Source organism: Vombatus ursinus, unplaced genomic scaffold (genome assembly GCF_900497805.2).
Source record: "Vombatus ursinus unplaced genomic scaffold, bare-nosed wombat genome assembly UNPS02015030.1, whole genome shotgun sequence".
NCBI classification, from domain to species: domain Eukaryota; kingdom Metazoa; phylum Chordata; class Mammalia; order Diprotodontia; family Vombatidae; genus Vombatus; species Vombatus ursinus.
The window spans coordinates 2,525,764-2,549,065 of record NW_020954808.1 but is presented as its reverse complement, the minus strand read 5'-3'; the positions used below and the strand labels follow the sequence as shown (position 1 = coordinate 2,549,065).

The following is a 23,302-nucleotide window of genomic DNA, read 5'->3' as shown; positions in this document are numbered from 1 at the left end:
AGTTCTCATGTGGAAAGTGCCATTTGAACTGAGCACTAAAGGAAACTGTGAATTCTAGGGTGTGGAGGTGAGAAGACAGGGCATTGCAAGGTATGGAAGTGTGTGAGGGCCTTCAAGATGGCCAGTTTAAAGGGAAGATGTGTGTGTGTGTGTGTGTGTGTGTGTACACACACACACACAGAGCAGATACCTCCCTGCATTGGTGTAGGGAGTTCTCATCAGGAATCCCCATACCAAGGAAATAACAAATCTGGTTTAAAAAAAAAAAAAGGTGATGCCCTGCTATACTTTGTTATATGGTCAAACCACAATTTACCCTCTGGCTGCTATAATAGGGGCAGTTAGGTGGTGCAGTGGATAGAGTCAGAAGGACCTTAGTTCAAATTCGGCCTCGGACACTTGACACTTACTAGCTGTGTGACCCTGAACGAGTCACTTAACTCCGACTGTCTCATCAAAAAGAAAAAAAAAAGCCACATTTTAGGAAGGGCAGAGGAAAGGGCACAGGTTATAGAGTCAGAGGACCTGAATTCAGATCTCACCTCTGATGTTTTCTGCCGGGGTGACAACCCTGGGTTAGACAATTAAATTCCCTGGAACTCAGTTTCCTCTATGAAGTGAAGGAATTGAACTAGATGGCCCCGGAGGTCCTTTTCACCTTCAGATCCAGGATCCTAAAATAAAGTTACCACAGAAGGGTAACCAAGGTGGTTGCCAGAATGGTGCAGAACAGTCAAGAGTCCTAAGCTGAAGCAAGTGGGGCTGTTTCACCCTCCGGGGGCACTTGATCATGGTCTTCAAGTATCTGAAGGGCTTTCCTATGGAAGAGAACTAGATAGTGCACCTTAGGTCCATCGATTTAGAGCTGGACAAGTCCTTATTTTTATAGAAGAGGAGACCAAGCCCCAGAGAATTGAAGTGGCTTGTCTGTGGCCACACATGTAGTATGGTACAGAGGCATGATTTCAATGCAGGTCCTCTTGTCTTCAAATCTGGTGATCATTCCACAGTAACGGTGCTTTTATGTTCGAATAAACATGGAAACAGGTGGTCTGCAGTAGACAGAGTATTTGACCTGGAGTCAGGAATACCTGAGTTCAAATCCATCCTCTGTGACCCTGGGTAAGTCACTTAAGCTCTGTCAGTCTCCGTCTCCTAGGCTGTAGAATGGGAATAGTGCCTGCCTCCCAGACTTCTTGTGAAGATCAAATGAGATCATATTTGTAAAGCACATATTTGCAAACCTTCCAGCACTAGATAATTATTTTATTCTTATAATTACTTGGCCCCAGAGGGCAGAGCTCAGAGGCAGCTTGAGGCCTGGTCAAGCTTCCCTGGGTTTAGCCCTGCCCCAGACAGATGTCATGGGCCGCCAGGAAACGTGGGGCTTCGCCTAGTTGTGGGGCTCCGAGCTGAGGCAGGATGCCCACTCTTGCGGTGCAGTACAGGACACTCGCTGGAAGAGATGCCCTCTGACGTTGCTTCCAAACGGCAACAGTCCAGGCTTCCAGGACCTTAGGAGCTCGTGGGCCCACGTGGACAAGGCGCACGCACTACACGAACACCGCGGCTCCCACGAGAGCAAATAAGCTCTTCAGACTTGGGCCCGACCATCTCTGGTTAAAGGGGAGCGCGCCTTCGCTTTCTCCAATCAGAAGTTCGGGAGGCGTGTCCTCTGTAGAACCAATCAGAGTCATGCCCTTTGGGGGAGTGTCCAATCGTCCACAGGTAGGTTGGGGGTAGCAAGTGCCGGGTTCCCTTGACGATTTCGGTGGGCGTGGCATCCGAGGAGCCAATCTTCCTCCTGCCGCCGAAGGAGGCGGGAGGGGGCGTGCCCCCGTGTGCCTGGGTCGGGACCTCCCATTGGCCGCGATCGCTACTCAGCTCGAATTCATTGGCCGGGTTATTTCCGGAGGGGCGTGGCGCGGCGGGCACACCTCGGCTTGCCGGGCCGCAGAGGCTGCTCTGCAGGTCCGGGACCATGCGGAAAGGCAGCGGAGGGGGCCCCGGGGGCGGCAAGGGGCGAGCCCGACGGCGGAGCGGGGAGCGCGGTCCGCCCGAGCCGCCCCAGGCGTCCCAGACCCGGCCCCTGCTCCGGCGCCGGCTGCTCCGGCCGCCCCTGCCGCTCCTGCTGGTGGCACTGGCCGTAGGCACCGGGCTCTACGTGGCCTGGGCGCCGGGGGGAGGGGGAGGGGAAAGGGGAGGAGGAGAGAAAAAGGGAGGAGGAGCCGGAGGAGCAGAGGCGCCCCGAAGGAGGAACAGCGGAGGCAGCCCGGAGCGGCAGGTGAGAGGGAGTGGGGAGCTGGGCGGGAGAGCCCTGCCGGGAGAGAGCCTGGGATGATCCATCACCCCCCTCCGCCGACCCGTGGGAGACTGGCAGCCCCCACTGACCCTCGGGACCGCCACGACCCCTGGAAGACTGATACTCCCCACCCATGGGAGCCTCACACACACCCACTGACCCTGGGAGACTAATACACACCCCTTTGATCCATGGGAGACTGACACCCCCCACTGACCCAGGGAAGACTGGCAGCCCCCACTGACCCTCGGGAGACTGATCCCTCCACCACTGACCCATGGGAAGACTGACACACACACAGCTCAGCCCAGCTGACCCATGGGAGACAGATACCTCCCCCCCCCCAGTAATCCATCAGAGATTGACACCCCCCAGGGACTCATAGGAGACTGACAGATCCCCCCTCATTGCTCCATGGGAGACTGACAGCCTCCCCATCCAATCTGCCAGAGACAATACACCCACTAATTCACTGGAGACTAACATCACCACTCCCAAACTTATCTATGAGAGACTGACCCCCTCCCACCCATCCACCAGTATAGGATGGGCCTGACCACTCATCACTGATCCTAGGGAGCCTGACACTCCCAATATAGACCTATCTACTAGAGACTGACAGCGCCCCCCACATATCTGGGAAGGATTGGACCCCCCCACACACACACCTATTCACTGGAAACTAACATTGCCCCACACACAATCACCCTTATCCAGGAGAGCTTAGCACTCCCCCCAACACACACACATACATCTATCCACAAGATACTGCTCCCCCCATCCATGGGAGACAGAAACCTGGACACACACCCCATGGATAAATTGAGGGAACACTGGCCTCCTAGGCCACAGGAGACTGATCCCACAAACATATTACTCTAGGGAAGACCAACCCCCCCCCCCCCACTACTACCACCATTTATGGAAAACTACTCAACAAGCGTTCTATTGTTTGCTCTCCTAGGCCTAGGGATAAAAGCACAGAGAATGGAATCATCGCTACTGGCAAAGAGTTTACATCCTAACTTGTACATAGTTGTAGTTACAAACTTTATGTTCATTATATAATTGATATCTAATTGAACTGGGTGTAACATGTAGAGGGGGCCTCTATGGGGCAGAGGTAAGGAGGGAATGTATCCCAAACACGGCCAGAGCACAAAGACATGGAGATGGGAGATGGGAGATTTCATGAATGAGAGACAGAGTGAAGGCCAGCTTGGCTGGATTGCAGACTGCAGAAGAGGGATGATGTCTGGTGAGGTTGGAAAGATGGGTGGGGGCCAGTGTGGTGAAGGCTTTGAAAGCTACGCCTGGGAGTGAAGGCAGTAGGAAGCCAGCCACTGGAGGGGATGTGCAAGGGAGTCACACTGTCGGCTCTATGCTTCAGGAAAGTGACTTGGTGTAGGGTAGACTGGAGTGGGGAGAGATCTGAGGTGGGGAGACCCATTAGTATCACTATTACCAAGGAATCTAGGGGAGAGGTGGTGAGGGCCTGCAGTAAAGCTGTGGGAGTGGAGAGGAGTCAGATGGGAGAGAGACAGTGGTAGAAATGGCGAGATTTGGCAACTAACTGGACATGTGGGGTGAGGGAGAGTGAGGAATCCAGGATAACACCAAGGTTAGGAGCTTCAGAGACTAGAAGAATGGGCCGCATGGCTCAGCTCCAGGCCCCTTTGCACGCTAACTGAAGGCTGTAAGGCTAAGTCCCCTCCCAAGACCCAATGGGTTGTGACCAATGTACAGACGTAAGGTAACCCTTCTGTAGACTCATCGACAGGACCCCTGATTCTGAGTCCAGTATTTCTACACCTACTCGGCCTGGTCTGCAATTCTTTCCCCTGTGAAAAGTCCTGGGTTGGTAGTTCAAGTACCTGGGTTTTAAGCCCTATTTGACTGCCTATGAAATTATGGGTGAGACTGTCTCTTCCGTTCCCTGTGCCTCTATAAAAGATATGGTGTACCCGATCATTTCAAAGGTCCTCTCTACCAGTGGGCTGTGGCTCCTTCCTCTCAGCCCAGAGCCAGCCAAAATCCATCACATCTGCTGGTGGCTCATGTAATTCTGTCCCATTGGGTGGTTTCCAGTTCCCAGCACCAGATGTTCCTCTGGCCCCACCCCTCTTCCAGGCACAGCTGTCCTAGTGGTCTCACAAAGAAGGCCAAATGCTTCCCTACAGGAAAGGCCCAGTTTCCTTCCCAGATCTTTGAGCTGACAGGTGGGGGAAGACAGAGCCCAGGTGTGTGACCCTCTGCTGATGGCTTTGGAGTCACGGGCTGGGTTCGAATCCCAACAAATGCCCCTCTTGTGATCTTCAGCAAGCACCTTCACCTCCATGGGTGGCTGTTTCCCTATTGATAAAATAAGAGCTTTGGACAACTTCAAAGGTCACTTTTTGCTCTAGGTTCTATTGATTTCATTAGGTTAGCCCCAGATCTGAAGCCAGACTCCCAGGATGCTTCCCCATCCCACTGACCTTCCTCTGCTCCCCCAAAATTGCAGTCCCATAGAAAGACTGCATACCCCAGACCTCCCAATTTTTTCCTCTAGAGTTATAGACAGGACCCAGTTCTCAGGGAGCCCCCTGAACCTTTTCTTCTCTAGGCTAAACATCATTAGCCCCTTCAAGCCATCCTTATCTGGCACTGGCTCAGGGCTCATCTGGATTCCGATTGCCCTCCACAAATGCTCTCCAGTGTATCAGGGGTCTTCCTAATGTGTAGTGCCCACACCTGAACACAATACTCCAGAGATGTTCTGACCAGGGCACAATACCACCTCCTTGTTCCTCAAAGCTAGGCCTCTGTGAATATAGATGGAGAGCACATTAGCTTGTTAGGCCTCCTACATCATACTCATATTGAGCTTGCAGGGCCCTGAAACTCCCAGGTATTCTTCAGCTGAACCTCCATCTAGCTTCCCCTTCCCCGTATTATACTTGTGAGCTGGCATCTTGAACCCAAGTGTCAGACTTAATGTTTACTAAATTTCATTTACCCAGCCTCTTATGATCTTCTTGGGTCCTGACCATCGTCTGTAATATGATTAGGGTGTTATCTGTGCCTTTATTCAATTAACTGATGAAAATATTAACTAGCTGGGGCAATCCATTTTCTTTCAAGTTGATATGCAACCAATCAGTAAGCATTTAGTAATCACTTACTGTGTACCATGCCCTGGAGATACAAAGATAAAAACAATCTCTACTTACTGTGCGGGGGAGACAAAGTACCCCCAAAGTCTTAATGTAGGTTAAAATATAACATAAAGGTAATAAATGTATATCTATATATGAAGTATATACAAAGTATAATTACATATCTATATACAAAGTAGTTGTACTCATAATGAGTTTATATTCTAGGAGGAAGAGACAAGTACATAAAAGGGTATAGACAGCATAACATGCATATATATGTATATACAAAGTAATTAAATATATGGTAGCTTGGGAGGAAAGGTAGGAGCAGTTGGGCAGCTCGGGGAAGGCTCCTTGCAGAAGATGGTGCCCAAGTTGCATCTTAAAGGAAGACATGTGCTCTATGAGGCAAAGAGGAGTGGATGCTGGGCATGGGAGATGGTCAACACAAGAGCAAAGAGATGGGGAGATCATGTGTTACATGAGAAGGTCAGTTTGGCTGTATTGCAGAGTACAGGCAGGGGATTGATGTCCAGTGAGGCTAGAGGGAGAGTCTGGGGCCAGAACAGTTTGAGGCAATCTGAAGCCACTGGAGTTGGCCAAGTAGGGGAACCACATGGTCAAGTCTGTGCATAAGGAAAATTACTTTGGTTGCTGTGTCTAGGATAGACAAGTGGGGAGAGACCTGTGAAAGACCAGTGAGGGGGGAATTGAAATGATCTTGGCGAGGTGATGAGGGCCCAAACTAAGATGGCAGCTGTGTGAGTAAAGAGAAGGGGTCGGAGGAGAGATGTTGTGAAGGTGGAAAGGGCAAGATTTGGCACCTGACTGGATATATGGGATAAGGGAAAGTGCGGGAGCCAGGATAATGCCAAGGTTCCAAACCGGAGACACTGGGAAGATGGTGGCGTCCTTGACGGAAACAGGGCAGTTTGGAAGATGGGGAGGCTTAGGGGGAAAGGTCATCAGTTCGGTTTTACACATGTTGAGTTTGAGATGGCTCCGGGACATCCGGTTTGAAATGTCCAGGCAGTTGGTGATGCAAGACTCAAGCTCAGGGCTCAATATATAGATGGAAACAAAATTACAGAATTGATGACTCTTGCTTGTTTCTGGCCTTTCAGCTTGTTGTCGATCTAACTAATTGTACCACACTCTGTATTTTACACAGGAATGGCATTAGAAATGTTACCAAACAGTTGGCTGAAATCTTGGTAAAATATTTGACCCATCTTCTTCTGAATTTCCCTGCTATTGTCTAGGTCACCACCATCCTTCCATTCACTCAGATTTGCAACCTTGGTGTTATCCTCAGATTCTGATTCTCCCTCGCACCATTAACGAGTTTGATTCTTGTCTCCACAATACCTCTCCCATAGGTCCCCTTCTTTCGACTCATACCAGCCGCCACCCTGGTCACTGCTCACCTATCTTACTGCAATAACGTTCCCACTGGGCTCCCTGCCTCCTCTCTAATCCATTCTCCATTTAGCTGCTAAAGGAAGTTTCCCAAATCCCATGACACCCCTCCCCCTGTGGCATTTAAAGTCTTTTGCCACTTGGCCCTGACCTACCTTTCCAGCCTTATTCTACATTACTCCCTTCCGTGGCTTCTGAGATCCAGCCAAAGTGGTTTTCTCGCTGTCATTCACACATGACAGTCCATCACTGTGCCTGTGTGCCGGCCGTCCACCTTGCCCAGAAAGCCCTCCCTCCTCTTCTTCACCTCACAGAATCCCTGGCTCCATTCACTCCTGGTGCCCCCAGCGGCTGGCGCCTTTTCCCCTAAGGGCACCTTGTATCCACTGCCTCCGTTCCTTACTGGACAGTTTTGGTGTCATCATTTCCAGGTGGCCAAGCAGCTGTTTACTGTTCAGATTATTCAGATCCCCCCTCCCCCAAGGGCCTCAGATTTGTTCTCTACTCCTTCTCCTTTCCTTCCTCTTCTCAGTGACATTCCTTCCTTCCTTGCTGGCTCCATCCCTGGACAGTAAACTAGGTGGTATCTCCGGTCCTTTCCCAGCTCTGACATTCTTTTCCCCCCTCTATCAATTAACCATTAATTATATAATTAATAAAAAAATTGACTATGCCTTAATTATTCGTTGTTTTTCTCTCCCTTCCACTTCCCCCATCCATTAAATTGGAGTGAAGGAGGGAGGGAGGGAGGAATGGAGGACAAACGTAAAGAAAAAGGAGCAAGGGAAAAAGAAGGAAAAGAGAAAGAGAAAAAGCAAAACCATAGCAACAAAGTCAAATGAAGCTTATTCCCTCCTTGGCTCTAGTGAAAAATATAGGTCTCATTCTGCATTTTGAGTCCATCTCTTCTCTATCTGGAGATGCCAGCTGCTTCATCTTCAGCCCTCCAGAATGTTTGTCATTGCAGCGATCACAGACCCAAAATCTTTCGAAGTTGTCTTTTCTAGTGTAGCTGAGCTTGTAGCAATTGTTTTCCTGGTTGGGCTTGCAGCACTTTGCATCAGTTCATACAGGTCTTCTCAGGTTTCTCTGAAACTGTCCATTTTGCCATTTTTCTTACACTCACATGGCAGAATTGGTTTAGCCATTCCCCAGTCACCAAAACACCCCCTTTAGTGTGCAGTTTTTGCCACTAGAAAAGAAGCTAATAAAACAAAGTTTTGCACAATAAAGGTGCCAAAAGAAAAGAAAAGAAGCTGCTATAGCTGTTTTTTTACATATGGGTCCTTTTCCTCCTTTGGTCTCTTTGGGGTATAGCCCTGGTAGTGGTATTGCCGGATCAAGGGGTATGCAGAGTTTAGTAACCTTTTGGGGCAGAGTTCCAAATTCCAGTTCTGACGTTCTCAAGTTCTAAGATCCTGGCATTTACAGAACCTCAGAGCTGTTATTCATGGACTTTTATCATGTTAAAATTCTGTTATCCTTTGGGGAAAAAATTATTTGTATTATGAAACTAACAAACATGAGCATTTTCACATGCAAAGAACAGATAAAGGATTGTACATGAAATACAAGTCTATTAGGTACAGTTCGAGTTTTGTGTGTGTGTGTGTGTGTGTGTACACATGTGTACATGAACAAATTCAACACCTTGGCTTCAGAGCTATCCTACCTGTCTCATTCTGAATTGCCTTCTGATCTCTGTCCATTAAAAAAAAAAAAGTTTCACTGATCTTTTCTTTTCTTTTTTTCTTTTTGGCATCAGTATTACTGACCTCCCTCTCCCCCACCTCCCACCCCAGAATGCCCTTCCTTTTAACCAAATAGAATCAGCAAGTCAACACACTTACTATGTGCCAGGCTCTTAAGGCAAAGAAAGGCAAAACCAGGGGCTCTGTCTTCAAGTAGCTCATATTTTAATTGGGAGAGACCACATGGCAACAACTGGGTACAGACAAGACCCAGAAAAGGTCTTGCAGAACGTGGGATTTGAGTTGAGTCTCAAAGCAAGCTGGGAGGTGGGGGCAGTTGGACAGAGCATTCCAGACATGGGGAAAGGCCAGTTCAAAGGTATCCAGCCAGAAAAAGAAATTCACACGCTGGGAGCATTGGAATCCTGAATCATGATTGGTCATCAATTGATTTCACCAGAGTTCTTAAGTTCTCCATGGTGGTTCTCTGTTACAATGTTGTAGTCATTGTTTAAATCCACCTTCTGGTCCTGCTCGCTTGGCTCTGTGTCAGTTCATACAAATCTTCTCAGGTTTCTCTGTAACCATCCTTTGTCATTCTTATAACACCATAATATTCCATTATGTCCATAGGCCATTTGGCCAGCCATCCCCCAGATGACGCACACCCCCTTAATTTTCAGTCCTTTGCTACATACAATAAAAGGGCTGGCTGTGAGTTTTTGTACCATGGATCCTTTCTCTCCATCTTTAGTTTCTTTAAAGAAATTTCTCATTTCTAGTGTTCTGTGACTCTTCTTGTTCGAACATTTCCTAACTCAAACATCCTGTGACTCCCAAAGTTCTAGGGCCCCAGCATTCTGTTCCTCTTAATGTTCCATGGGTCTGTGATGCTTTAGACTGAGGGGGCCATTTAGAGTTAGTGTGGGCATAGGACGGCCTTGGGGAGGCAGAATAGAGGGCAGGGATGGGGAGGGAACCGAGGGGTTGTCCCTCAGGCCTGGCTGTTCTCTTCCCAATCCCAATCCCGGCAGGCCCGAAGCCTCCCTGAAGTCCACCTTCGGGCATTGTTAGAACAACTGGACCCCCAACGCCTCTGGGGAAAGTACCTTCAGCCCCTGCTGGTTGAAAGGCCACCAGGTAGTCCTGGGAACTTGAAGGTCCGACAGGTAAGGAAGAGAAGGGCCTGGGAGGGAAGAGGGATTAGAGTGGGCCTGGGAATCTTAAATGCCCTAGATCCTTACCAGACCCATAGACAGGCACTGGGAATCCTAGACTTCTGAGCTCACCCTCCTCCCCTGATCTATTGGAGAAATTAAATGTCCTTACTATGCCCACCAAGTCCTCCCTACCCTCTATCTGTACACAGAATGCAGGTGTCTAGAACGTCCTAGCTCTCTTTTCTAGGTTTCTAGCCAGGACGCAGGCATCTGGCCCACTAGCCCCCCCACCCCAGACTCACAGTAGGACCCAGGCTTCCTGACCCACTGGGTCCCCCCAGACTCATAGCCAGGACACAGGCATTTGTGCCACTAGACCTCCCCCCAGACTCATAGCCAGGACCCAGGCTTCCTGGCCCTCCAAGCCTCCGTCCTGTACCCACAGTTCTTGGAGGATGAGCTCCGGGCTCTAGGTGCCGGCTGGCAGGTGGAGGTGGACGCCTTCTCAGCCCTGACCCCACTAGGGCCTATGGCCTTCGCCAATGTGGTGGCCACACTGTCCCCAGAAGCCCCCCGCCGCTTGACCCTGGCCTGCCACTTGGATTCCAAGCTCTTCCCTCCAGGTGCACCCCCTTTCCTGGGTGCCACAGACTCTGCTGTGCCCTGTGCTCTGCTACTTGAGCTCGTCCGTGCCCTTGACCCTCAGCTTGGCCGTTCTAAGGACCGGGTAATGAGAACGAGGGACCATTGTGGGGAGAGGGAAGGAGGGATAACCTTGGAGGAACTTTTCTGGAACAGAGAACGTTCACTGCCAAAGCTTGGTTTTGGGGGAGGTGGAGAGGAAGGGGTGACATCTGCCTCCTTTCTGTTCCTGATGGCTCTTCACTCTCTCTTGACAGGGGGCTCCTGTGACCCTTCAGCTCCTTTTCCTGGATGGGGAAGAGGCCTTGAAGGAGTGGGGGCCAGAAGACTCTCTCTATGGGGCCCGACACTTGGCCCAGCGTATGGAGCAGACGCCCCATGACTTTGGCACCTCAGAGATTCAGGCAATTGTGAGTACCTGGAGTGTGAGTGGGGGATCCCTGGCCCCAGGCCTCCTCCTTCCCTTTTCTCCCAGCCTCAGGCCATTCTTCAGCATCCATCTTCTTCCTCCAGGGCTCCCCGTTGTGCCCCCCACCTTATCAACCAAGTGGTTCACTTTCTTTCCTTTGGGCTCCTGTCCAGGAGAAATATGGGGAAACTTCAGGGTTAGAGGGGGGCTACGATTGAGAGATCAGGGATGCCTGATTTCTTTTCCTGCGGGTGGGTGGGCAGGTTTTCTGGGTACGGATGGTAATAAGCATTTATTAAGCACCAGTTGTGTGCCAAGCACCATGCTGAGTGTTTACAAATATGATCTCATTTGTTCCTCACAACAACCCTGAGAGGTAGGTGCTATTATTATCCCTATTTTACAGTTGAGGAAACTGAGGCAACCTGGAGTTGTATCTTACCCAGGGTCACACAGCTGCTAAGTGTCTGAAGCTAGATTTGAACTCAGGTCTTCTTGACTTCTGGCTCAGCAGTCTATCCACTGGGCCACCTAGCTGCCCTGGGAGATCATTGCTGGAGAGGACTCCATGAGAAGCCTTATGCTTCTAAGGCCAGAGGCATGTAGCATCAGGGAGAGCTTGGCTGCTGGGTCCAGAGGTAGCCGCCCCATTTGGCCTAGGTGGACCTGGGCCTCAGCTTCCCCTCCCTACCCTCCAGCCCCGGCTGGCATCCTGGGGTCATCCGTGGCAGAGATCCCCAATCCTGGGCCCCAGCCTTCCCGCCAGCTCCCTGTGAGGCCCAAGGCCAGAACCTGCAGCAGTGACAGGACCACCAGCAAGGCATTCGTCTCCCTTTGTTCTGCAGGCCGTGTGGGCACAGATGCGGCAGGACCACTGAGTTGTAGCAGAAAATCAGAGGCTCTGTCTCTGTGTACAGACACAGGGGAGGACCAAGGCCCTTCCTGACCAGTCTGGCCATCGGCAGGGCAGCTCATGCTTCTTCTGTCTGTCTGTCTCTCTGTCTGTCCCAGGAAATGTTTGTCCTCCTGGACCTGCTGGGAGCCCGTGACCCCATCATTAAGAGTCACTTCCGCCACACAGCCCCCTGGTTCCAGCGGCTTAGCTCGATAGGTAATGGGGGGCAAGGGAGGAGGGGAGCAGCCCCACCCTGAGGGGGGCCTCTCTGACCCCCTCCTCCTCCTCTCTGCTGCTGCAGAGAAGCGGCTTCACCGGCTGGGGCTTCTGGCATCCCATCCTCGGGAGGTGACGTATTTCCAGCCAGGACCACCCTATGGGGCCGTGGATGACGACCACACCCCCTTCCTGCGAAGAGGTAGGGATGGGTCCCTGGGTCCCCGGATCCCCGACCCGGCCTGGCTTGGAGGCTGGAGAGCCAAACAGCGGCTTGTCGCTGGGCCCGGCCTGACTGTGCCTGGGGCCGTGCCTGGATGGCCCCTCCTGTCTCCTGTCTCACAACCCTCTGCTGTCTTTCCCTCTCCAGGCGTGCCCATTCTGCACCTCATCCCCACACCCTTCCCTGCCGTCTGGCACACCGCAGCTGACACTGAGACCAACCTGCATCCACCCACAGTGCACAACCTCAGTCGCATCCTTACCATCTTCCTGGCTGAGTACCTGGGCCTCCTCTAGCCCCTGGACAACAGGCTCCTTGTCCTGGCTCGGGGCAAAGCCAATTCTGAGCACCTGCCCCAGTGGGGACCCCGCAGACCCATGGACTGTGCCTTCCGGACAGCGGTGGAGGGGGTGGGGAGAAGAGCCAGACTGTGACCCTCAGGGATCGATTACACAAACGTGCTGCTGTGAGAAAAATCCTCCTTCTCTTATCTCTGGCTTTGTTCCTTCGGTCTGAGGGGCCTGTCTTCAGAGAGCTGCCAGGCTGAGGAGGGCAAGCCACCACTTATTAAGCACCTACTGTGTGCCTGGCTCTGGGAGACAAGGATGGGAGAGGAAAAATCCTTAGAGAACTCATTGTCTTTTCTGGTAAACAGAGAAGTAAATCCTGGGTCGTTTGGAGAAGGGGAGCAGCGGCTGTGGCCCCTGCGGTGGGCCTCCAAGGAAGGGAAGGAGGCCGTTCACTGGGCAGATGGAGGCAAACTGGTCAAGGTGCTGGACTTGGAGTCAGGAAGCCCTGAGTTCAAATCCTGACTCACACACACGTGTGACCCAGATTTCTCTAGGCCTCAGTTTTCTCATCTGTAAAGTGCTGATAATAATTAATATCTTCACACGAAAGCCTTCCAATCCATCCCCCGCTGCAGCTGCTGTGGAGATCACAGGAGGTGACATATGTACAAATATGGAGGGCTGACCACTAACTATCATGATGATGATTTACTTTATTAAGCACCTACTGTGTGCACCTAGCTCAGAACAGGCACTTAATAGGCACCTACGAGATCATTTTGATGCTCAGACAGCTATGATCTCATTTGGTCCTCATTACAGCTCAGCTGTTACTATGAGGAAACTAAGACCCAGAGGGTTTTGACCATGAACAATTTCCAGCATCCTAGCTCCTGGAAGCATCTGTTAATAGGCACAGTTTCTTTTTTTCTTTTTTTTTTTTTTTTGCTTTTTGGTGAGGCAATAGGGGTTAAGTGACTTGCTCAGGGTCACACAGCTAGTAAGTGTTGAGTGTCTGAGGCCGGATTTGAACTCAGATCCTCCTGACTCCAGGGCTGATGCTCTGTCCACTGTGTCACCTAGCTGTCCCCTAGGCACAGTTTTTCTCTCAGGAACCTATGGGGGAACCAGCCAATTCCCTCCTACACTGACCTGCTCCCAGAGGTCTCTGGGCCATAGAGGGATGAGGCCCCTGCCACCCCTTGGTGCACGGTCAGCTGGGCATCCCTGGCAACCGGCCCTCTGGTGCCCAGCAGCCTCGGAGCCCTGAGCTAGGCTTGTCCCTGAAAGTGAGATGCATACAGGCCACTTGGCCAGTCAGGCCTGGCTGAGCCTGCCCTCCCCTAGGGAGAAGCCCAGGGTCCCCTCCAGGTCAGGACGGCAGCAGCTGTGGGCAGGGTGTCTCCTTTGTGGCAGGCTCCTGGGAGAGGAGGGCAGTCTTTATCCAGCCTTGAAATGTGTTCACCCATGAGCCTCAGGACACCCTATAGGGGGCCATTTCCATTTTACAGAGAAGGAAAGGGAGGGTCAGAGTGGTCGAGGGACCTGCCAACGATCATTCAGCCGGCCTCCAGAGATTGCCACGGCAGTTCAGGCCCCGCACCATCAGTATCACAACAGCCTCTTCCTCAGTTTCCCTGCCTCCACTTTGTCCCCTCTCCAGTGCATCCTACACCCAGCTGCCAAAACCATCTTCACTCCGTTGTTCAGGAAGCTTCCATGGCTCCCTATTAGTGCCAGGATCAAGCAGCTGGCTTCAGCCTGCCTTTCCAGGCAGACTGGCCTTTTAGCCTTCCATTTTCCAGCTCCGTGCCTCCTTGCCTGCCTGGAATGCTCTCTCCTGTCCAGTCCCCGGCTTCCTTCCAGGCTTAGCTCCCTTCCTGACCCCGACATTCTGCAGATTCCTTCAGCTGCATTGTCTCACTGGGCCCCACAAAAGAGTCCTGGGAGACAGGGACTATTGTGCTTCCATTTCACAGATGAGGAAACTGAGGCACACAGAGGTTTAACAAGTGTCTGCTGTAGGATTCGAACCCAGGCTGTCAGTGCTCCCTTCCTCCTCCTTAAATGGGCCTGAATATACTTATGTATTGGCATGTTGTCAAAGAGAGTGTAAGCTCTGGGAGGGCAGGACCTAGTCTCCATTTTTGTCTTTGTATTCCCTATACAGAGGGCCTTAATAAAGGCTTGTTCTATCAGCTTGGAAGCGTCTGAGGCAGGAGACTGCCTCTCCCTAGCAAGTGCAACGTAAGATGGGCAGGTCTTCCACACCTGTGTGGGATACAATATGTTGTTTTTTATTAGTAAGGCTCTCTTATTATTTTAACACCGGCAGTCTGAGCCCAGCAGACGGGGTAACTCTCCTGAGTGGTACAGCTAGGAAACAAGGATACGTCCTGTCCAGGGACATCACCCTCTCCCAGTGCTGAGGCAGGCAGTCATCTCCTTTCCTTTCTCAAGGGCTCTTCAGCATCTGCCTCCCATGCTTCTGTCCCCCTGCCCTACTCTTGGTGATGTCCCCTCCAATACCCTCCTGGCGTCCCAGCCCAGCCAGCCAGGAGAAGGGGCGTGCCCTCCCCCTTCATCTCACAGTCACCGTACCTTTCTACACCCTGGCTTCCTCCAGTGTAAAATGAGGCACTGGGGCCAATGGCCTCTACGGGTCTTTGTAGTTCTAGATCTGTAACCTCTGGTAGTCTAGGACTCTGAAATGCCTCCCCCTCGTGGCTTCCCCTCTTTGCATCCTTCCTGCTACCTCACTCCTCCCAAACCTGTTCCTCAGCATGAACAACAGTTCCTCCAACTTCCTCGACCATCAGTCACCCCTTCTTCCCTTCACAATCTTGACCACATCTAAAGTTCATTGGTTCACCTGGACACTGTCCTGTACCTTTAAATCTTTTGCCTGATGTATCCTTCTCATCAGCCAATAAGCATTTATTAAGCACCTACTGTGTGCCAGGCACTGTGCTCAGTAACAGGGATACAAAGAAAAAGAAAAGGCAGTCTCTGTATTTGAGCAGCTTCCCAAATCCCAATCCTGAGTTTGCCCACCACCCACCTTCTCTGCTCCTTCTCACACGTAGCCAAGGACTGTCTGCCAACAACCAGGCTGACGGGCCACCAGTTCGTGAATCTCCCAGGCCCCCCCCCCCACGCTGGCTGTGGTCAAACCCTTCTCAAGCCTTCGACCTCACCTGTCACCCCATACGTGACTGAGAAGAGAGACGTCGCCCATCGTGATGCGCTCCCTCTTCTCCCCAAGCCCCTCTACGGCCCCATCCCCATTCTCTTCTTTCCTCCATTTGCTGAGGAAAAGGTGGCCCTTCTTCCCAAGCCCTCTCCCCTCCTTCCCTGTTGCCTACAAACGTGTCCAGGTCTCCCCAACCCCCAAGCTATTGTCCACATCTCTCCTCGTGTCTCACAGCTAAACAGAAAAGCTGTCTTCTGTCTCCTTGCCTCTACTACCCTACCTCCCACTCGCTCTCAACCCTTTGCAAGGCTAACTTCAATCCCACTTCTCAAGGGACACCGATGGCTCCAAGGTTCCCAGTGACGTCTCTTCCTTAGGTATCCATGGCTGTCCTTTCCTAGTTCTCCGGCTGAGCCCCCCACAACCCCCTCAGCAGCATCATCGGCACCACTGGCTAGGCCCAGGCCCCTCCCCTGGACCCTCTCCTTGTGCCTCTGGCAGGCTGGTGAAGCCGATGGACTCCTCACAATCGTGTTTTCAAATGCATAAACTAAAAATACACGGTTACAAAGGAAACCAATTATAATGAAACCGTCCTCCAAATGTCCTTTTAAAAACCCAAGTTCACAGTCCCCGTGTTGAGAATGTTTGCTCCAGACGCTCTTGCCGACCTCCTCCATGGCTCAGTCATCACCCGGAGGCTGAGGTGACCCTCTCCGCCAGCCCAGCCCTCGGCTCTCTCCAGAGCTCCTCGCCGGACGGCGGCCCTGGTGCGCCCATTCAGCGCACGCTCAGCAAGTCCATGGCACTCTTTCCTTCCCCCACTTTCTTAACGTCTTTCCTTCTGCTGAAGGCACCACCACATTTCTTCCCTCCCGACCGCCACGCTGTCATCTGCACCTTCTCCCCTCAGCCCAGATGCCGAGGCTTGTCTCCTGTTTTAGCCCTTCCTCCACTCCCAGGACCACCGGCTCTCAGCACGCTGGTGGCTGCCCCAGGGATGGCTCCCTCGTTCTTCCTGAGTAAAATATGAATGCCTCAGCTTGGCGCTTAGAACCCCTCACAGTCGGTGCCTTTGACGTCACAGTCCACTTTCCAAGATGGGCAGGCATAGCCTCTACTTCTTAGGATCCTGGGCTCTGGACAGAGCCGGCCCAGCTCAGGTGCTCAGGGGCCCCTCCGACCGAGGCCCTTCCCAGGCACTCTGTCTCTAAATGACTCTGCATTCCTCTTCTCGTGGGCTTGTATGTCTGAACGTGTTGTAACCTTCTCCAGCAGCGTGTGAGCTCCTCCAGCCAGGGACTGTACCAATGCAAGTGGTAGGTGCTTAATAAAGGCTGATCGAACTAAACTGAAATCCCGCCAAACTGGCCTCTGTTCCGAATAGGACAGCCCATCGCCTGCCTGGAATGCCCTCCCTCCTCACGGAAGGCTCAGCTTGGGGGACGGGCCTAGGGCTCTCCCCCAGCCCTTGGAAATAACTTAGCATTGACTATGGCATGGTGCATGCTCCAGTAATAATGCTAATAATAGCTAACATTTATATAGCACCTTCTGTGTGCCGGGCACTGTTCGAAACACCTTACAGTTATGATCTCATTTGATCCTCGTAACCACCCTGGGAGGTAGGTGCTATTATTAATCCCATTTTACAGACGAGGAAACTGAGGCAACCAGAATCACACAGGTACTAAGTGTCTGGGGTCAGATTTGAACTCAGGTCTTCCCAACTCCAAGCCCAGGACTCTAACCCCTGCATCACCAATTCAACAGATTCTCCTATGGCAGCTAACGAAACATAGAATTTCTATTTGCTGGATTGTCTGCTTAAGGCTGAAGTCTCTAGGGACAGGACAGCTGCCTCCTGCTGAGTGTCTGGGGCAGAAGTGGAGCCCAGGCTCTCCTGGTTCCCTGACCACCCTGAGGAGTGCTCTCAGGGCAGAGGGATGAGACTTTTTCTGCTTGGCCCCACAGAACAGAACTAGGAGCAACAGGTACAGGTGGTAGGCTTGACCTAAGAAAAGACTTCTGCACTGCTGGCCAGACTTGGCCAAACATGGCACGGGCCCTCAGGGGGCAGTAAGGCCTTGTCACTCAGGCCATCAGAGAGAGGCTGGACTGTCCTTCTCAGAGACCCCAAAGGCCCACAAAGAGCATCGAGTCTATACTCCAAGGCAAACCTGGCAGGCAGTGCAATGAGACTGAAGCCATGGAGGCCAGGACTGGCACCACCATGCACAGAGCCCTGGGCCTGGAGCCAAGAAGACCTAAGTTCAAATCCAGCCTCAGACATTTCTGGACAAGTCACTTAACCTTTACCTCAGTTTCCTCAACTGCAAATTGGAGATAATAATAGCAGCTACTTCACAGGGTTGTTGGAAAAGTCAAATGAGATTGGTGGGTTTTGCTGTGCCCTGACCCAGACTCCCCTGCTGCTACAGGCCAACCCTCCCCCCATTTTCTGCCACCTCAGCCTGGAAACAGCAATCAGATCAAATCAAGGCACTCCTGCTCCATCCCTGTGGCTTTCCTGGCCACCACCATTCCCCCCCTTAGATTGTAAGCCCCTTGAGGGCAGGGGTTGACACTTTTCAATCCTTAATTAATGTGGTTAATTAATCCTTTTTCATTCATTCCTATTAAAGTTCTTGGCAAACTTTAAAATGCAATAGAAACGTTAGGTACTGTTACTGTTGTTTTTGTTATTATTATGGTTACAGATGAGTAAACTGAGGCCCAGAGAGGGCCCAAGGTCACATAAGTGACAGAAGACGGTAGAGGCAGGATTAGAATTCAGGTCCTCTGGCTCCAAATCTAGCTCTATCTCATGGGCACCACGGTGTGGGTGGGAGCCAAAAGCACGTTCTTCCCAGCACCCCAAAGCTGGAGCTCAAATGGGTCCTCTGGAGCTCTCAGGCAGCTCCCCTCTTTGGAACATGGGCACCCTGGGCCCCGCCCCTTGGGCAAGGGACAGCGATCCCCGGTCGCTATGACAACCCGCTGCGCCAACCTCCCTCAAGCTAACTCCCAGACCCAGGACGCATGCGCCGGCCGCTCCTTCCTCATTATCTTCCTTTCGTGCATCCGTTCCTACACAACCGCCTCTCAGCCCGGAACCGGAAGTGCCTCGCTCACCTCGCTGCGCTCCTTTACACCGGAACCGGAAGTGACTGCAGGCGGCAGGAACAACGGAACCAGAGTGCAGAGGCAGCGGCGGCGCGAGGAAGGCAGGACTGCAAAGGACCGGGAGGCCACCGCCACCATGTGAGCACCAGTCATCCCCTCACCCGAACACGGGGGTGCCATCCAGGGAGGGGGCGCGGCCGGGCCCACGAGGGAGTGGAGTCGGGACTGAGGGAGGGCGAGCGAACGCCACCATTCTGGGGGGATCGCCCGGGCGACATTGGTGATTAGAACGCGAGGCGGCGCGCGAGTAGTACGCAGCGGGGGTGCGACCGTGGGAGGAGGGGGGGGCGAGCGCGCGGAGCACGTGGAGTCTAGAGCGGCGCGTGTGGCCAATGGGGGGAAGGGGCGGGCTAGGAAGGCGGCAGGGTGGCCAATGGGAAGAGGGGCTGAGCCGGGAGAGCGGCGCTGGCAGCCAATGGGTGGAGGGGACGGGCCAGTAGAGCCGCTCGAGACGCCAATGGGAAGAAGGGGACGGGCTAAGTAGTCTGGTAGAATATTTGTGTGTGTGGCTCGGTGTCAGTGCCCTGGATCCTGGATCCACTGCCTGCCCTGCTGTGAAACACTGATTTAGCGCCTACTGTATGCCAGTAGTATGGCGGCAGTTAGGTAGCACAGTAGGTAGAGAGCTGGGCTTAGAGTCAGGAAGATTTGAGTTCAAAGCCAGCCTCAGACACTTACTAGCAGTGTGTCACTTAACCCTGTTTGCCTCAGTTTCCTCATCTGGAAAATGAGCTGGAGAAGGAAATGGCAAACTATTCCAATATCTCTGCCAAGAAGACCCTAAATGGGGTCATAGAGAGTCAGCCACGACTGAAAAAGGACTGAAGCACCACCGTATGCCAGGCATTGACCCTGTCCCCCAGGAACTCACTGAGGAAGTGAGTTAGACTCTTTGGGCCTCAGTAAAATGAGGGGCTGCACCAGGTAAACTCCAAGGCCTCTAAACCCATAATCTTAGGGTGTTAGAGGACAGGAATTCTTCGATTGTTCTGCAAGTGTGAAGGGTCTACGAGAGAAGAGTGGTGGGCCACAGGTGAGAGGTGAAAGTGGGAGGGAGCAGGTCTGAGAGCCATCACATAGGATATCAGAGGTGGAGCTGGTCCAGCTGAAGAGCCACAAATGGCAGAGAGCTGTTGGGAGATGTCCAAGACCTAAAGGTTAGATATGAGGGGGAGACCTTGGGAGCAGGCTAAAGAGAACCAGCCACACAGGGAGTCGGAGGGTGGAATTGATCAAGGTCCTGAGGGAATTCAGTTCACAAGCTGCAAGGATCTCCTGAGAGCGTGAGAGAGTTGCAGGGAGGGAAGGCCTTGATTGGAACTGGAGCAGGTGAGGACCCTTCCCTACCCATGATTCATGGGCAGAGGGCACCCAATAAAGGAGTCATTTGGGGAGAAATAGACATAGGGGTTTGATGTTGGAAAGCTATAGAGGAATTAAATAAGGAACTCCTTGAGTGGTCTATCCTACGGGGGACTTGCCACATGGGGAGCATTGTTAGGAAGGTAAAAGGGAATTGAGAGTTAAGTAGCACAAGAGGGTGAACTGAGAAAACCAGATGGCAACTATAGCCGTCTCCCTGTGGGAGAAGTTGCAGTCTTGGAAGAGAGCTCAGAGGTCACCTGGGCCAAATCCAGCTTGAAATGTGACCCCCCCCCCCCACACACACACAAGTGGCTCTTGAACCTCTCTGATTGTCTCGTTAAGGTTTCACTTCTGTCACTAAACATCTGCCTCATTGTTGTCTCCTCTGGAATCAAGTGCAGCGAGTCTTGGTCTTTCGGGTACCTGAAGACAGTCATTCTTTCCCTAACAAAGTCTTTTCTTCTCTAGCTTAAATGTCCCTTCATCCAGTTCCCTCTGAGCAGCCTGAGAAAATTCCTTCCCCTTTCCAGAGTCACTGACAAGCTAGCATGAGGGAATACCTTGTATGGATAGTCCAGCTGGACTGGTCTATCCATTTCCTAAACAGACCCAGTCCTCATGCTGTCTACCTACAGTATCTTCCCCGTGAAAATATTGGCCTTCTCCAAAAGTGGTTCAGAACAGGGCAGGGCACTCTTTGGCATTGGGACCCTGGCCTTAGGCCCTTATTCCCTTCGCTGCAGCTGTGTGGCCTGGCCAAGCCATTTGTTTGCCCATGAGCTTATGTTTTGCCCTGTTTCCAAGATCCAAAAGCTTCTTTGAGAAGAGAAACTCTTCCCCCCTACTCCCTCCTCCACCCTCCACCCAGACATTCATTTATTGATTCATTTATTTATTCATTTTTGGTGAGGCCGTTGAGGTTAAGTGGCTTGCCAGAGTCACACAGCTAGTGGCCCAGACATTTATAAATCCTAAGGGCTGTTGACTAGAGGAAAGAGCATTTATTAGGGGGAGAAGGGAATAAGCATTTATTAAGCACCTACTGAGTGTGCTGTGCTAATCGGTATTATCTCACTTGATTTACTAAGGGCTTATTGTGGAGCACGCTCAGAGATTATAAATACAGAATCAGGACAATCCCTGCCTTCAGTGAGCTTGCGTTCTAATAGAGGCAGACAGCCTGCATAGGGGTATGGTGGCTATGGAAGGAAGGTTTGGTCTCGGGACTCCCTGGGATGGTGAATGGAGCCGTGGGGAAGTGTATTGACAAGGCCTTGGTGGTAACCATGTGAAAATGGATGTAATTATTATTTGGGGGTAGGGGGTAGGGTGTGGGGCAACCCAGCAGAACTAAATATAGCTAGCCCTGTAATTCTACACTAAGCATCTGGGACAACACAGCCCCTGGCAGGGGAGTTCCAAAGCTGAGTGGGAGATCTAGATCTCATTAGATTCCCCAGAGTACGGTCTGTGGAGATCTGGTGGTCTAGAAGAGTACTGTTGTTAGGGGACTGTTCTTTATTTGCATGAAGTAATGAGTTCCATGTCACTGGAAGTTCACACAGGCTTAATGGTCCCTACTCCAGTGCTGTTGTATAAGAGATTCATGCTTGGGTAGTATTTGGCCTAAGGTCCCTTTCCCCAAATATCTTCCAGCGCTGGGTATCTTTGAATCTGCAATGGGATGGAATGGGGAGCCTTCCTTGTGGGTGATACCCACTGAACCAACCACTGTTTTGAGTGGATCCAAGTGAGGCACTGGGTGGGGAGGTCTGCATGAGCAGGGCATGCGAATAGCTTGCTGAATGGGAGGGGAGCTGCCAGACCACCAGCCACAGATTCAAAGGGAGTCCTGATTTGCAGGACAGAGCCTTGTGGAGGATCTCCGTCCCTGGCCCAGACCACATAGTGGAGGGGGCACTTGGCCATATGGGTCGCCTACAGAGCACATTGAGGGGATTAAGGCAGTGTGAGGACCTTGGTAAAATGGGAGTCTTGAGGGCTTTGTCAGGGGTGAGATGAGGCTCCAGGGATGCAGGGTTGGGTTATGTGGAGAAGCCCGAGCCCAGCAGAGCGATCAGGAACAAGGCCTGGAAAGTCCTTCTTCCTTTCCCAGATAGGGGGCTATACGTGGTTCAGAGCTAGTGCGCAGGAGGCCAGCCACCGCAGGCGGGGGGAGGGGGGGGAACGCCAACGTGTCTGTGTCCATGCACTGCCCCCAGGAGTCTCCTAAACAAGCCCAAGAGCGAGATGACCCCTGAGGAGCTGCAGAAGCGGGAAGAGGAGGAGTTCAACACCGGACCCCTGTCGGTGCTCACCCAGTCGGTGAAGAACAACACCCAAGTTCTTATCAATTGCCGAAACAACAAGAAACTTCTGGGACGAGTGAAGGCCTTTGACAGGTGGGTGATGGCCCTCCCTGGCTGCCACTTGTGGGGGGGGCAGGGTGGGTCCTCTCCCGGGAAGGACAGTTCTGTGACCCTGACCGTGGGCAGGGGTGAAAGGGACTCTGGCATTGCAAAGGGGAGGGCCCAGCTCTCTGCTGCCTTCCTTTTCTTTCTGGGGCTTCCTTTAAGGGCATCAGGGTAGGCTTAGCCAGTTTTTCTGCTCATCCCCTGCCCCTCCTGGCCCCAGGCACTGCAACATGGTCTTGGAGAATGTGAAGGAGATGTGGACGGAGGTACCCAAAAGTGGCAAAGGCAAGAAAAAGTCAAAACCAGTGAACAAAGATCGTTACATTTCCAAGATGTTCCTGAGGGGGGATTCGGTCATCGTGGTCCTCAGGAATCCACTCATTGCTGGCAAGTAGCGGAGCCAGAGCCTCCCCTCCCACCCCCATACTTGGCTCAGCCCAATAAGGCTGAGGGGTCCACTAGTTTTACCTTTTGTGAATAAAACCTTGCTGTTTTTTCTTCCCCAGTCTGGTTCTTGTGGCCCAAGTTGGGCTGAGTAAACAGGTGGCCACAGAGAGGGTGCGTGGTGGGGTTGGGGTAAGAATGGCGGATGAGGCAAGGGTGGGATTAGAGCACAGAAGAGGGCGACAGAGCCCCTGGGGTTGGGGCAGAGGTGTGGTGGACAGCAGTTGAGGTGAAGCAGACCTAGTACTCAGGCTGGTTGCCCCAAAACACACACACACACACACACACACACACACACACACACACACACACA

At 52.2% G+C, this 23,302-nt stretch overlaps 2 protein-coding genes across 3 annotated transcripts; both read left to right on the top strand.

The window, feature by feature from the left end:
• Positions 1-1,981: 1,981 nt before the first annotated feature.
• LOC114031058 (glutaminyl-peptide cyclotransferase-like protein) lies at positions 1,982-12,587 on the top strand. 2 transcript variants are annotated; one of them, XM_027846078.1, is made up of 7 exons: positions 1,982-2,284; positions 9,587-9,721; positions 10,158-10,439; positions 10,612-10,764; positions 11,775-11,874; positions 11,960-12,076; positions 12,245-12,587. In XM_027846078.1, the coding sequence occupies exons 1-7, from the start codon at positions 1,982-1,984 to the stop codon at positions 12,391-12,393; spliced, it is 1,239 nt and encodes a 412-aa protein (XP_027701879.1). In that variant the 3' UTR covers positions 12,394-12,587. The 2 variants fall into 2 exon arrangements, with proteins under 2 accessions (XP_027701879.1, XP_027701880.1); XM_027846079.1 differs by lacking the exon at positions 10,158-10,439.
• A 6,148-nt stretch (positions 12,588-18,735) lies between these two features.
• LOC114031007 (small nuclear ribonucleoprotein Sm D2) lies at positions 18,736-23,046 on the top strand. The gene is made up of 3 exons (XM_027845999.1): positions 18,736-18,844; positions 22,354-22,533; positions 22,766-23,046. Coding segments are annotated over exons 1-3 (357 nt in total). The 5' UTR covers positions 18,736-18,842; the 3' UTR covers positions 22,941-23,046.
• Positions 23,047-23,302: the final 256 nt, after the last annotated feature.